Source organism: Lactuca sativa, chromosome 4, assembly GCF_002870075.4.
Source record: "Lactuca sativa cultivar Salinas chromosome 4, Lsat_Salinas_v11, whole genome shotgun sequence".
NCBI classification, from domain to species: domain Eukaryota; kingdom Viridiplantae; phylum Streptophyta; class Magnoliopsida; order Asterales; family Asteraceae; genus Lactuca; species Lactuca sativa.
In genome coordinates this window covers 397,796,874-397,812,203 of record NC_056626.2, presented here as the reverse complement: position 1 = coordinate 397,812,203, position 15,330 = coordinate 397,796,874, and the positions used below count along the sequence as shown (strand labels likewise).

General features: G+C 32.6%; 1 protein-coding gene and 1 long non-coding RNA gene across 2 annotated transcripts; both read right to left on the bottom strand.

Moving 5' to 3' along the window:
- Positions 1–10,595: 10,595 nt before the first annotated feature.
- Positions 10,596–12,114, bottom strand: LOC111906779 (uncharacterized). Its single transcript, XM_052771283.1, has 3 exons — positions 11,802–12,114; positions 11,069–11,436; positions 10,596–10,928 (listed from the first exon to the last, which is right to left on the bottom strand). The coding sequence occupies exons 1-3, from the start codon at positions 12,112–12,114 to the stop codon at positions 10,596–10,598; spliced, it is 1,014 nt and encodes a 337-aa protein (XP_052627243.1).
- Positions 12,115–12,677: 563 nt separating this feature from the next.
- On the bottom strand, positions 12,678–13,204 carry LOC122197838 (uncharacterized). Its single transcript, XR_006191536.2, has 2 exons — positions 12,958–13,204; positions 12,678–12,783 (listed from the first exon to the last, which is right to left on the bottom strand). It is a non-coding gene; the product is annotated as an uncharacterized LOC122197838 (long non-coding RNA).
- Positions 13,205–15,330: the final 2,126 nt, after the last annotated feature.

Below are 15,330 nucleotides of genomic sequence, written 5' to 3'. Positions count from 1 at the left end.
GGTGGTGGTATCAAAAAATGTAAGAGAAATACTTCTGTAAATGTTCGGAACTATCAAAACCGAACTAATCTCCATGTTTGATGAATGGTACGGTGTTGTTCTCAGTATTGTTGTCGCCGCAACAACTGTTGTTGTCGCTGTTGCAGCTTCTCTTAGAGAGAAGAAGATACCTTATCGAGAGTTAAACAACACCAAACCCCCAAATTTTGATGCTGTTAGAGATCAAATTGTTTCTTTGAGATGGACCTCAGATGTGGAAGGATGCTTCTACACTTGTGCATGTCCGGCGAACCTAAATTTCAAATACATGTAAAATCTTCTACGTCTAGGAGAAAAAGACCGATGGAACTTTGTCACCAAGAATTATTCACCGGAAGAGAAGAGTGTGGTGACTTGGGAACAGTTTGTTGAAAAGTTCAAGGCAGAGTATGTTCCACAAGTACAAAGGGAGCGAATCGCTCAAGAATATATGTCACTCAAACAGACCACTGAATCGGTGACCAAGATCACCAAGATTTTCTCTGAGAGGATCTTATTCTATCCAGAATATGCCTCATCATAACAAGTTCAAATGTCTCGATACTTAAGCATGCTCAAAATTGATATCATGGAATTCGTATCAAACAATCAATACAAGACCCTAGCAAAAATCCAATAGCATGTCAAGAGAAGAGAAATCAAGTTATAAACTCAACAAAAGGAGAAGAGGCAGAATTCGGCTCCATCTCAACCAATTGCCAAGAGATCCAAGCACAAAGAGTCAAGGTCTGGAGGAAAGAGGGTCCCTTAGTGTAATAAGTGTGAAAAGTCCCATGAAGGAGTCTTTTGTGCTACAATGTGCTATCAGTGCGGCAAGAAGGGATATTACAATAGAAACTGAAAGTAGGGAGCATGGGGAGTACATATTTGTTTCCACTACAACCAGATAGGCCACATCAAGGCTAATTGTCCTTTTCTGAACCCAATAGATGCAATACAAGCTCCAATACATGCAACATAAAGGATAATTGATGCACAACATGGTAGAGTTGAATCCACAAGAGCCAAAGGGTGAGCCTTTCAACTCATGACAGAGGAAGCAAATGAAGCACCAGAGTTCGTAGCAGGTTGTACTTTTGATCGAGGAAAAGCTCCAGCATAAATCTGATCGCACCGAAGAGATTAATAGTGCTTTTAGACTTTAGCTAAAACCTTATGTAATACAAATATGATGATAAGTTATAATAAATATGGAAAGTTAAGTTTATATTATTTCTAGTGTTAAGTTTACAACATTGTTCTTATCACGATCTTATCCTGTTTTGATCGTGATTTAGAAAAACAGTTGCATTAAGCTCAAGTAAGTAATACTCCGATAAGAACATTGAAGGTCATTGAATATGACAAAATGAGTTTCTTCAAAGTAAAAAAGGAGTTATGGATCACATCGACTTAGCTAGCCTGGATTATGATCATGAAAGAAAATCCACAAGCAATGGATCAAACCCAAGTGGGGAGAACCGGCCCATTAGATGAAGGTACGAAGAGGAGTTCAACTTTCGATCTGTACATCAAATACCACGAAGGTGCAAAACAAGTAGATATAAAATTTTCGTTTAAGTTTAATTACTCAGGATAAAAGAAGGGAGTCTTTGGCTAAGATTACCCATAGGCTATGAATTTCTTGCTTCTTAAGGAAAGATATGTCTTTCCTCCCAAGCGTCTAGTAGGATTTAGGAATCGGGCAAATTCTCAGGTACGTCTTAGATAGCCAAGAGAACCCGATAGGTTTGTGCCTTCAAGATTTTAGGATTTATTCTCACAACAGAGGACTAGTAGATAAGAAATTCAGTAGGTCGTGTAGATCGCCAAAAAAATGGGGTTAAGTACTTAATACATGTACCAGACTTTGAGATTTCATTCAAACTGTAATAAGGATTTAGCTAACCCATGACAAACGATTTTAGCAATAGGATCAATGTCAAAGGAGAGAGTGTTTTTGTGAGTACGATTAGAGAAACATAGTAGGAGACCAATCAAAAAAAGACTATGTCTATTAAGCATATGCTAATACTTCAATGTTACCTTAGGAATCAGGGTAGATTACGTATTTGGATTATTTATTCCTTTAGTAGTAAGCACAAAAAAATTAATATAAAACTATAACCGGATCTTAGGTCAACATAGGATGACAATTAGACCTTAGCTTCCGTACATTGTAGATTAAGGACCTTCAAGATTACTCGTAGCCACAAAAGTTCGAAAAGTAGAGCCTTATGATGAGTTTGTTACTAATATTAGAGTATTGGTTCCAAAGTTTCAAGTCGGTAAACTAGTTGTAGAAGTTTTGGTTAAATGGAACCCCCTAAAATAGGTAAAGAAACCATGAGTAATCTGGATTGTGTGTATTTTAAGGACATGTCATGATCCTTTTTAGAGGCATGTTCCGAAGAGTGGATCCCGTTATGAAGTCATAGATTTCTGTAGTAAAGCACTTTATATTAAGTCGGTTGTGTCCACATTTCATGTCTAAAGGCGACTGTCCATTGTAGAACATAAGGTTCAGGAACTCCAGACTGACGTGTTCCCGGTTTTGGATGACTTCACGGTGTGTTCAGGAGCACGTCTAAGATAGAATATGAAGTTCTATGGCTAAATAAATACAGATAGGCGAATTCGATACAACAACGTCAGCTAAGATCATGAGTTGGTCTCAATGACTCCAATAGGGTAACGTCTAGGAGCGCAAGGAGTAGGATTTCGGGGTCGAAATCTTTATAAGTGGGGGAGAGTTGTAACAACCCATTTTTGCATTTCAATAGAATTAAATATAAATCGTCTTTTTTAAAATTTGAGATAGAAATATATTACTTTTTTTTCCAAGTAATCGTCACAATCATGTAGGAAACGTCGATATGATTTCCGTATATATATATATATATATATATATATATATATATATATATATATATATATATATATATATATATATATATATATATATATATATATATATATATATATATATATATGCTTCTTCGAAGTTTCGCGATTAAACGACACGGATTAGCGTATCATAAAAGTGAATTTTTGATAGATTACTTATTAGCCTAAATGATCTAAACTAAATTCGTAGTAGTCTTCAAACCAAGAGCGTGCATATAAAGATCGTCCAAATCTGACTTTGTGAGAGAAAGTTATGATTTTTCGAAGTTTCAATGCAACAGTGTAGGCTAAGAAATCGAAATTCAAATTGGTTGAGTGTTAGACAAAACAATCTAAACAAGAGTTGTATATCTCGTTAATAGGAGCCCATAAAGGCAGTCAAAAATGGAATTTGTATGAAGAAGTCATGAATTTTACACAGTCGTTAACAATATAATCTTCGTAGACTGTTAAAATTAAGAGTATGGCGTAGCCCTGAGGTCCCTAAGAGCCCAACATCTAGTAGCTAGTAGGTCGGAGTTCTGCCAGTGTAATTTCCGGACTTTTTTCTAGGAAATCTTTGTAAGTTAAATTACACTCAACATTATTTTAATTGTAACTTATATTTATAGTCATAGTCGTTATTATAAACTTATAAATAAGATTCATCAGTAACTCCAGTTATAATACTGATTGATCTACTTAAGGGAAAGTTGTCTAGAATGGTCATGTTGGCTTGGTTGTTGGATCCCACTATACCATGTAGTACAATATATGTATGTATGTATATATATATATATATATATATATATATATATATATGTGTGTGTGTGTGTGTTAGGATAAAGAGCTAGTATAGTAGAAAGTATAAATGTGCTTGTATTAGTAGAATCTAAAGTGCATTCTCAATATGTGTAACTGTTGTAATATCTGACCTAGGTAGGGGTTGATGGTGGGATGGTTAAAGAGGCGGGGAACCTATAGATCCACATAGTTTTACTTAGGGGATGATGGTGGAACGGTTAAAGAGGTCGGGAACCTATTCCAAGATATATATATATATATATATATATATATATATATATATATATATATATATATATATATATTGGCAGAGCGTGTGATCCATTGTTTGTATACATGTATATGTATTGTGGTATATGGTATTTTGGGGAACTCACTCAGTTTAGCGCTTACCCAGTCATTATAAATGTTTTTAAGAAATCGTTTTCTTATATAAAAAAATTTTAATCCTTAGTTTGAGTTTGGACACACTATATGGTGTGGTTGAATCCATCAAACGAAGGCTCTACTACCAACTTGAAGTGTGTCAAAAATCATAGGAAGTTTTTTTCCATTTTTAATAAAATAAAAACCACTCATTCCATTTCATCAAAATATTATCATAGTATCAAAAGTAGTTTCACCACAAACATCAAAGTATCATAAAACAAAAGTGTGGAATCCCCCAGTGGATGTGACGCAATCAAGCATGGCTCTTCCACTTGCAATAAGAAGTAACTGAAACATTTGAACTTAAAAATTTAAGCATAAAACTTAGTAAGTTCCCCAAAATACCACATACCATACATATTCACATATATAACAATACGGTCTATTTCAGCCAACTGGTCTATTTCAACCCATGTGAATATTATGGTCCTCCCACGGTCTTACAATCACTTCTACTGTTGCAATCCTCCTACAGTCTTTCCTGTTATGTTCCTCCCATGGTCTTTTATACAATTGAAATGTCCCTCCCGTGGTATTTTGTATAGTTTCTATATGCCTCCCATGGTCTTTCATACAACTTATATGGTCCTCCCGTAGTCTTTCTTATAGAAGTCACAAAGACAATCTAGCATACTACATAGTATAGTGAGAAGACTCATCTCACAAATCCAGGTATACTATGCCACAACTTGCAAGATCGTAAGACTGATACTACCCACCGCCTAATGTAAAACAAGAGTCCAAGCCTTAATCTACCATCTAAAACTATAAAGATGGCCCAAAGTCAACCTGGTCAAAACTCAACCTTATAGACAACTGCATCATGGCAAGGTCTTGGCCACACCATGGTCTGCTACATCAGGACCATGATGGATTAGCCCACCGCACCATGGTCGGCACCTGACCACATTGTGGTTACGTTGGCAGATCCATCCTCCTAATAAGTCCTTAATCCATTAAGTCATCCACCCAAACTTCCAGAAAGCTTCTTTTCACCCAAATGATTCATAAAAATCCTAACTTTGTGTACATGCATTTCACGCACCAACTTAGGTCAAAATAAAGAGAAAATGAAGCCAAATTCCATGCATGGAATCTACACAAGCTAAAAGTCTATATCTGAAACATAAGTTATCCTTGGGACCTCAGGGAAGGATAAAGTTGCAAACTTTATCACAACCATATACTTATATAAGCACAATGTGAAGAAATTAGCTTGTTTCTTAGATCTAAAATGGATGAATCATAAAGGTAAGAACTTGAAGACTTACAAAAGTCCAGAATATGCACAAAGAGATGGAGATGAGTTTTCTTGATGATTCCTTGCTCTACAAGACCTTCCTTACTCATTCAAAGGCCACCAAGAGCATAAAATGATCTCAAAATTATCCCAGAAAAGGCTAGGTTTTGATTCTTTGCACTTGGAGGTGATGGAGGATGACAATGGGAGAACCTTAGCCATAATATTCTTTAAATAGTGCCCAAGGCCCAAGATCTAGTGTTTTGAGCCCGACCTCCACCGCATCGTGGCCCAAGCCCTACCCCACCATAGTGATGGGAAAAACCTGAAAACTACAACATTGCAGAGCACAAGATTTACACCTGGAAACCAAGTGTTACAATTATATTTTCTATGTTTTTACTAGTATGTTCCTTATTTAAAGAGGCATTGACTTTTAGGTTGTGTTCATGCGAATTCGACCCCGCTTCCCTATGCTATCCTTTAGTGCAACCAAGTAGTGATTTTTATTTATTTAGGTATAAATGGCGCTTAAAAAGTAGGTATTTATCTCATCCGAATCGTTGGGCCAGACCTCAACAACGAGTTCTTGGAGAACCACCTTCTCTGCTCATACCTCCAACACATGTGCACACTGTTATGCGCCCATCAGCAACCTCTTTTCATCCACCAAACAACCCAATTTCACTTCCTTAGCTCTAGTTTGGAAGGGATCAACATCCTACTAGTTTTTCTTAAATGTTTAGTTCCATGTTGTTACAAGAATCGGGTGAATGGATTATGAACACTAGCGTGAACGATCATCTTCATGAGAAAGGAGGTATACTCGATTGTATTTGTAATAATCATAACTCTCATCATATCGTAGTTGGGTATGGGTCCAAAAATCATGTACCAAAGACCATACATACCACTTTTCCAATTAAAAGCATATACTAGCCTTTACATTTAAATAACATACTTGTCACCTCATTCATCATCAAAAAATCTTATTTTTGTACACAAATTCACCAGCCAAAATAAATGTTCTATTGAGTTTGGTGAATTTGGTTTTACTATCAAGGATTACAGGACACACTAACCTCTAATCCGATGTAATAGTAACGATCATCTCTATCTGATTAATCAACTATCACCTCAAACCCTTCCCTTCAGTGTCTCGATCACCCAGAAAATAAAACTTTTCAATTTTTACTTTTTTATAATTCCATTTCATGTTATATAAACTTGTCAAATGTGGTTTGCCCTACATGCCAACTAGGCAAAACATATTATAGTTCCATTTATTCTTTCTAATTATGTTGTTTCACATGCATTTAACATTATGATGTGTAAACCTCACCTATCTCAAGTGTGCTCGTTAAATGTATCACATTATTATGGTGGTCAATTTGACATAATGGCTAAAAGTGTCACACTCTCCATAACAGCCCTTATGGAAAGAATAGAGACTACAACATATATAGATACACCACACAAAGGACTGTGTTCTACCGATGTGGGATACACTAACATTAACGAATCTAAGTAAAATTCCTTGTTTTCTAACTTCACACAAGTTAATATACCACCTAAACTAAACCTCCAAAGTAATATGTTCAACTTGATGGGAACAAAATCATTTCATCGAATAGACACCTCTGACATCATCAATACCTCACTATCCAAGAAGCTTCTCGCTAAGGAAATAATGAAAGCCTCAGAAGGCTCCAAATACCACCCATATTTATCATCAATATCTGTCAAGACAAATCATTGATCAAAGAAAGTAAAGTTATCTACTTCTCTTTTTCCACACCCCTTTTGGGCAGTTGTCTAAGAAAAGCCATCATCATAACCTCTAAAAGCCTATCATACACTAAAGACTCCTTACTATTGTCTAGTGTGTAAAATCTAGGAAACTTATGACTAAGTTTCTCATTACCAAGACAAACATCCAACCAAAATCTAGTAGATACACTATTCCCAAACTTGATCTTACAAAAGTCTTAAATATCAAGGTACTTGGATGAGAGACACTTAATAGAACAAACAATGTTAAGCCATGGCGTACTGTATGCATTTCTTGACATTGAGATTTTGAAGCCAACCATGTGGTTTGTGAATGGATTTGACCACTTGAACCCACATTGTATCCTTATGATCATAAAATACGCACCTCCATTTAAACATATTGAAAGCGAATACACTGTTGACTTCAAGGCCACTTTTTTTCTTACTAACCATTAATTTATTCCAATGCACCTAGTGTAACTCTCATTGACTTAAATCCATGAAAACACCATAATTTATAAACTTTGTAAAATATTTTGTCCTCTTTTCCCCTTCCAAAAAAAACGCCTTATTCCGAAGTGTTGTTTAAAGATGGATATGGAATGATACGTAGGAAAAATGAGGGGTGTCGAAGGAAAATCATGTTCCTGAGATTCATTAATGGAGGAAAAGTGAGGGGAGGGAAAGGATTTTTGGAGCCATATTTTCCTTCCAAATTGGACGGATTTGGGAAGAAAGTGAGAGGAAGGAAAGTTTTAAGTTTTATTTTATTTTTCCTCCTAACTCGGGAACACAAAAATTTAAAATTTTTCTTTCATTTCCTTCAAACTCGGGAATACGGAATAATGAATATTTTCTTTCCCCTCCCTTTCGTTCTGTCAAAATTTTCCTTCCCTTTCATTTATTGAATTTACCAAAATTAAATAAAAATAAAATAAAATAAACTTAGGAACAAGCCGTTAATGTTAGAATAAATGTTCAAATGTCTTAAATTTGTTAGGTTTCCAGAAAAAACTACTACTTATTTTTTTCAAGACATTTCAACTTTGTTAAGTTTTCATCTTTAAAGTTTACATAAGGTAAATTATTTTAAGATGGATTCATCTATCCGTACCCCTTTTAATATATACATATCCCTTATTTATTATTCTAATAATCAACTCTCATAATTACATAATAATGTTTATTTTTTTACATTTAGTTATTAGTCAGTTGTTAAGTAATTATAAATATTTTTTAATAATATATAAATTATTAATTTTTTTAAATCTATTTAAAAATATATTATTTTATATTATTAAAAAAGACTTGAAATGTTTTCTTAAAGAAATTAGTATAATTTATAAAAAGACAAGTTGGTTTAAAAAACTTAGAATATTTTATTAAAAAATTACAAAAATGTTATAAAAACTTAATTTTTTATTTTTATAAATGTATTTTATTAAAAATTTCTATACATAAATTGTAAGAGGTAAAAATTAGAAGGTGTAAAATGTAAAACATTTAAAACTTAGGGGTTGTAGCTGTTAAATTTGGGGATAGAAAACATTTCTTATCTCCTAAAGAAAGAGGGAGAGAAACGTTTCAGGCCGCTGGTCCGATGCTCCAAAGATGTTCATGGTGTTATGGTGTTCTGACGATCTACCGTCTCCAACCGATGTGTGGTGTTCCGCCGACGATGGCAGGGAAAGGCAGCAACAGTTAGTGTTGTTGGTGGTCATGTACAACGACTTTCAGTCGGTTGTGTTGTGCGGGGTGGTCAAGCTTGGGGTTTGATTTACAGTGGTGCGCCGACAATAGACATGTTGGGGGTGGTCTAACATAAGAAACAATAGATCATGTAGTGATTCACAATGGTCTTCACCCTTCTATTTCTGTTTCTCTCAATCTAGATGTTAGTTGGCGGTCGGCTAGGGCTCACTTGATCTGTCTCCCCCTCTTGTTCTACCAATTTCTAGATCTTTTTGGTAGATATCCAACAGTAGGTTGCCAACAACGGTTAGTAGCGGCTCAAGGGGGGAGTCATTGGTGTATAGTTGTTTAAGTGTTGATAGCGATGTCAACAGGGGAAAATGGGACGGCCGCCCCCGCCCCTGTTTTCCCGTCTCCATTTAGGTTGTCTTTTTTGGCTAAAGAAGTTGTTTTTTGGGATAAAATAAGTATTTTTGGGCTAAAATGGGCTATTTTTTGGATAAAAAAATAGTTACTTATAGCATAAATTTACATTTTAAAAACAAAAATGTTATAACATCTCAAAAATATTATACTAAACTTAAAAACATTATATTTTGTTGAATTTTGGAAGCTCAAAGTTATTGATATTATTTATTATATTATATAATTAATATATATTAATATAAATAATATATTGACGGGACCCCATTGGGGGTTCGGGATGGAAATGTCCATCCCTTCCTCCACCCCCCGAAATTAAAACAAGGGTTAACTCTGCCATGTCCCGCCCCCGATTTTTTAAAGAAATATCATTCATACAAGATTGGGGTCCCACAGATTCGGGGTCCTATGAGACTTTTTAACATCCCTAAGTATTGAATATAACATATTAAAAACTTATTTTGATTATTATAAAAAGATTATTCAATGTTTTGAAAATATTTTGATGCTTTATGGATTAATTAAGTGGTACACACTTTTCAAAAATTATGGTTTGGTTAAAAATATATGATTAGGAGTTTTCAATATCCTAAAAGTAGCATTTTACATGTATTGGCGATAAATATAAAGAAGCTACAATAATTAAACTAGATTATAACCCGCATTAAACACGGGGAACACATAAAAAACATACAAATGTCTTCATATATTACATAATAATTATAACAAGAATTATGATTATTGGAATTATTGAAATGTGTAGAAGATACATTGAAATCAATAAATATTCATAATCGTTGAAGGACTTCTTTGTAGACAACATTTTTTGTTTTATTCGTTGAATGACTTTCCTCGTCACATATGAGTACCGTCAAACCTTTTATACTTGTAGCACGGGAAACAACTACATATAACTGAAATTGACCATACGTGAATACGGGTCTATGTAAATATAATCCAACATTTGATAATGATTGTCCTTGACTTTTGTTAATGGTCATAGCGAAACAAACAGTTACGGGTAACTGCCTTCGCTGAAAACGGAATGGAATTTTTTATTAGATGGGGTTAACTTTATGCGAGGTATATAAGTAGTCTCGTTGAAAAATCTACCAGATATGATTTGGGCTTCAATGACGTGTCTTCCAAGCCTTACTATCTGTAATCTAGTACCATTGCATAGTACTTTGGTTTGGTTGATATTACGAAGTAACATGACCGGAACACCTTTTTTTAGTATAAGTTTATGGTTGGGAATTCTGGAAGCCTTAAAACCATTCAACACATCTAGAGAGTATATTGGTTCCTCAAATGATGTTGTACCACCATCTCACAAAACAGAATCTGAACTCCGATACATTTTTCCTTCATCTTTCATCAATTCTAACATGTAGTCATTGATAGCACCAACTTCTTCATTTGTAGGGACCAAAATAGTTTTATCTTGAAAATAAGATGGATCATCAAGATGGTTCTGAAAGGATGAATAAAGGGTGGATACAATTGAATGAATATGATCACCTATAGAGGGAACGATAAAATCTTTTGGAAATTCAACTTCAACTTCACCGTCATTAGGGCCACTGATAGTACCTTCACCAATTTTAAGAATCCATTCAGCAAATGATTTTGTCTCTTTGAAATCATTGTTTGGATAACTGACCTGAAACCTCATGTTTATGGTCAAATATAAAACTGTACATTCACTCCATAATCTAGATGAGTGCAATGATGCCTGGACAATATATGAATGACTTCCTCTTTGTATTACTGGAAGAATTTGTCGAAAGTCCCTCCAAATACAATGGTCTTGCCTCCAAACAGTTTATTCTTGTTCGATGAAAGGATAACGTCTCTAAATGTCCTATCAAATGCTTCGAAACAATGATGGTGCATCAACACGACTTCATCCCAAATGATAAGTCTCGCTTTATTCAACACGGTAGCTACGTCGTTACCCAGCGTAATAGAACAAAATGAATCCTCATTCAAGTTAATTGGTAAATGAAATATTGAATGTGTTGTCCTACCACCAGAGGGAAAGAGTGCTGCAATTCCACTTGAAGCAATTTTGATAACAATTTCACCTTTGAATCTAATAGCAGCAGACAATGTCTTCCAAACAAATGTTTTTCCTATTCCTCCATAACCATACATGAAAAAGACACCACCTTTTTTGTTGTTAACCGCATTGATAATTGTATCATAAACGTTTTTTGCTCGACATTTAATTTGGAATGATGTTCTTGATGTTCAACTTCAAGAGTGGGCAAATCATAATTTTGCTCATCTTGAATTAACATATTGGAAGAATCTTGAATATATTTGTGATTAGGGAATGGCATTTTGGGTATTTGCTTCAAACTCAATTCATGGCTCAATAACGATTTCTCAATGTATGACAACGTAAGGTGGAAAATTGCTTCCGGTTAGCTTCAAGGCTTAAAAGACAAAAAATAACTAAATTATTTATTTGTAATATATATTAAAGTTAGAAATTTTTTGTATAAATGGGTTAGATTATTTGAAAATTTACCTATCACATCGATTTCTTCTTCACAAACGTGAACAACATCACCAGAATGACAATTATAGGTCTCTTTAAAAACATGATGAGGTTCAGATAGACTATTCGATGTAATCAACATAACAAATAGAGGCCTACGGAAAGAAGCGGTAGCCCAATGATGTGTTTCGTGTATAGATGATTTGTACTCTCTATCATCGTCTAATAGAACAAGAGTGTAGCAAGCATCTTTGTAAGAGTCATAAATGGTCCTATTAACTGTCCTAATATCTTCATAGCAAGTAGGACACTTTACTTTGTTGAGCAAAATGCGTAAGAACATCACCAAACTTAGGAGACATGTGATTAATTCTGCCAAGTGAGTTTGTCTTTGTTTTTCTTCTTGTCCATACTTTATCTAATTTATTCCAAACATATCCAGTTGGGAATTCAACATATGATAGCTTCTGTGCATTTTCATCATAGATGTTACATTCTATCCAAGCCAAAAATTGAGAAGCGGCAATAGTAGGTTTAGAAACAGCACGTCGGTATGGTTTAAAAACAACATGTTATTTGTCTTCAAGGTGAAACGACAACCTTTTAACAGGTGGTGTTCTATAATTAATGGCATACCCAAAAAGTATCCAACATGCCTCGTAAGCAGAAATATAACGACAATTGTAAAACTCAACAATTTCATCACGGTCGTTATTTTCTTTATGTTGTTTATTCTTTTGGGCGTTATAAAAAGAAGTTGTGATCATGTCTAGTCATTTGTTAATATACTTAAAAAGGTACTTTATAGATCCAACCTGACTACACCACTCAATATTCATATGTGTTTGGTATTGTTTCAAAAGTATCTTATTATATAGAACAACATATCTGAAAAAGAAACAAACATGTCATAAATAATATTAAAATCATATTATTTTTAAAACAGAGGTTTGAAGATTGGAACAAGAGATCGCACATGCTTAATCGTACCGACAACAATCAATGTTTTTTCCTGAAAAATATTGATGTAAGTTTAAATTATACAATAGAAAAAGTAAAATGAAATATGAGGGTAAAAATAATCCAAAAAACTAATTGACATAATATAAATTTCATAAATGAAAGGTAAGTATATAAATTTCATCTACTTATTGGAGTTTAGCAATAACATGGAAATCAAACTTACGAAGGAAATCGTCATTTTCAGAGTAGAGGATGGAGAACGAAGCACTGCTACAATTTGCAATTACGCTTTGAGCATCTGCTTGTGAAAAAAATAATGATTCTTAAACACATGGGACTCAACCAAGCCATCTTGACTCTTTTTTTATGTGCAAGCGAATAATTGGGGGAGTTACAAGAGAAAAATATGAATTGGTTTAACATACAAGAAGATTATGGAAAATTGTTAAAAGTTTTCAATAGGCACTCTAATTATAGAAATGTCAAGTAGGGCTATCCAGCATTCAAATACATATATCGTTCTATACCAAATCTATTGTAAAATGAATATTCTACACCACATAAGTCACATTGTAAGCCCACCTTTCCGTTTTTAGATTTTTTTGTGGAGTTTTTTTAGCAATTGAACACTGAAATTTTCATTTTAAATTTAACAGTAAAATAGTTTTTTGTTAGAGTTATACTCATCATTTTCATCTAGTTTGATTTTTTTGTTAGAGTTATACTCGTCATTTTCACCTGGTTTGATATGCATGACACTTATCATTCGTTAGACGTTATATGTTAGAATAACAATTCCCCAAAATATAATATCATTCATTAAATGCAGAATAATTGTCATTTGAAGGATTGTGTTAGTTAATAAAATCGACAATGACAGAATATGATAATTGGCTAATAGAGATGACTATTATTGTAAAAAGAACTACTTTTTTGCAGAATGGTTCTCATTTGAAGGACTTTTATGGGTAAGTATTGAGAATATGAAAATATAATGAGATCGGCTAATAGTGTAAGGACTATTATTGTAATATTTATAAATTACAAGGCAGAAAACAAATAAAGTTTAATGATTATCCAAAAACAAATAAACTTTGTGATAATGATACGTTGAATTCAAATAGTACAGAAAACATGATTCATAATGAATCTTCAATAATTTCATGGACTTACTTGGTTATTAAACTTTTGTTGATAGGAACAGGAATGTTGGTATTCCAATTGCAGTGAGTCGATCAGATGATGGAATTGAAAAAAACATAATTGGAAAGGGGATATATAAAAATTGATAAATTACAAAAAGATGATATTCAGGAAATGATTTGCTAACGATTATACAAAGTTTTAATCTTTATCAAGTTACTAAAGAATAGGTAATTATTGGCCAAATTTTAGACAATAAATATGGATATTCTTTAAATGTAAATTTATCTACCGATTTGTTGAGGGATTTTAATTTATCTATTTAATCTATGGACTTGATCTTTTAATTATATATATATATATATATATATATATATATATATATATATATATATATATATATATAGGGAAAAGTTATATGGAAAATGAATGATTAGGGCAACACATATTTAAACCAATGAAAACATGACAACATATCACTTCCACAATACATTACTTGTGAAGAAAAAAATAGACACGTGTCATTTGATTATTGGTTCTGGTAGATGTTGTCCTAGTTATTTGTTTTCCATAAAACTCATTCTTATATATATATATATATATATATATATATATATATATATATATATATATATATATATATATATATATATATATATATATATATATATATATATCGTTTGAATTTACATTTACTTACTTCATTAAATTAATTTCCTTATTAAACGGATATTAAAGATAATTAAGATTATTGAAATTAAATAAAGTGAAGGATAATGTGAGCAAAATATTTAAAGATGAAAAAGATAAGGGTGAAATACAATCAAAAGTGCAAATTGTTTAAGATGTTATGATAATGTTTCTGTTTTAATATATATTAGAAATAGAGATAACCTTAAAATAAGTTACCGATAATTACACCAAAAAAAATAATGATGAATGGGGTATATTAAAGAAATCAAGGGTATTAATTGTAGTATCCTTTTAACATTAGCAAAATAAGGACTTGCATAACATGGTTCGATAATGACTTTTCAAAATTATATTGATAAAGACTTCATCAAAATCTCAAATTGCTGTATGAAAATCTTTTTCTGGTAATGACATTCGTCTTTCTAAATAATTACCAAAATATAAGGGCTTGCATAACATTTGCCCTTTATATAAAACTGGGTGTCTTTATAATCATGACAAAAAATAAATTAAAAACTTTTGTTTTTTTTATAATTTCATATATATCCTTTTTAAACATTAATATATTATATTTGCTAAACTTAAAATCTAAATATCATATTTATTTTTTATAAATTTTCAAAATATCATATATATATATATATATATATATATATATATATATATATATATATATATATATATATATATATATATATATATATATATATATACACACACACACACATACAAGTAGTTTCATGCGAAAACATAAATATTT

Bases quoted from the DNA above. Each gene is read 5' to 3' on its own strand.
- LOC111906779 (XM_052771283.1), bottom strand. From the start codon at position 12,114: ATGTTCTTACGCATTTTGCTCAACAAAGTAAAGTGTCCTACTTGCTAT. The intron at 11,437-11,801 runs GTAAATTTTCAA...ACAACAAAAAAG, and splicing joins AGAAGAAATCGATGTGATAG to GTGGTGTCTTTTTCATGTAT. The intron at 10,929-11,068 runs GTATTTGGAGGG...ATGAGGTTTCAG, and splicing joins TGTTTGGAGGCAAGACCATT to GTCAGTTATCCAAACAATGA.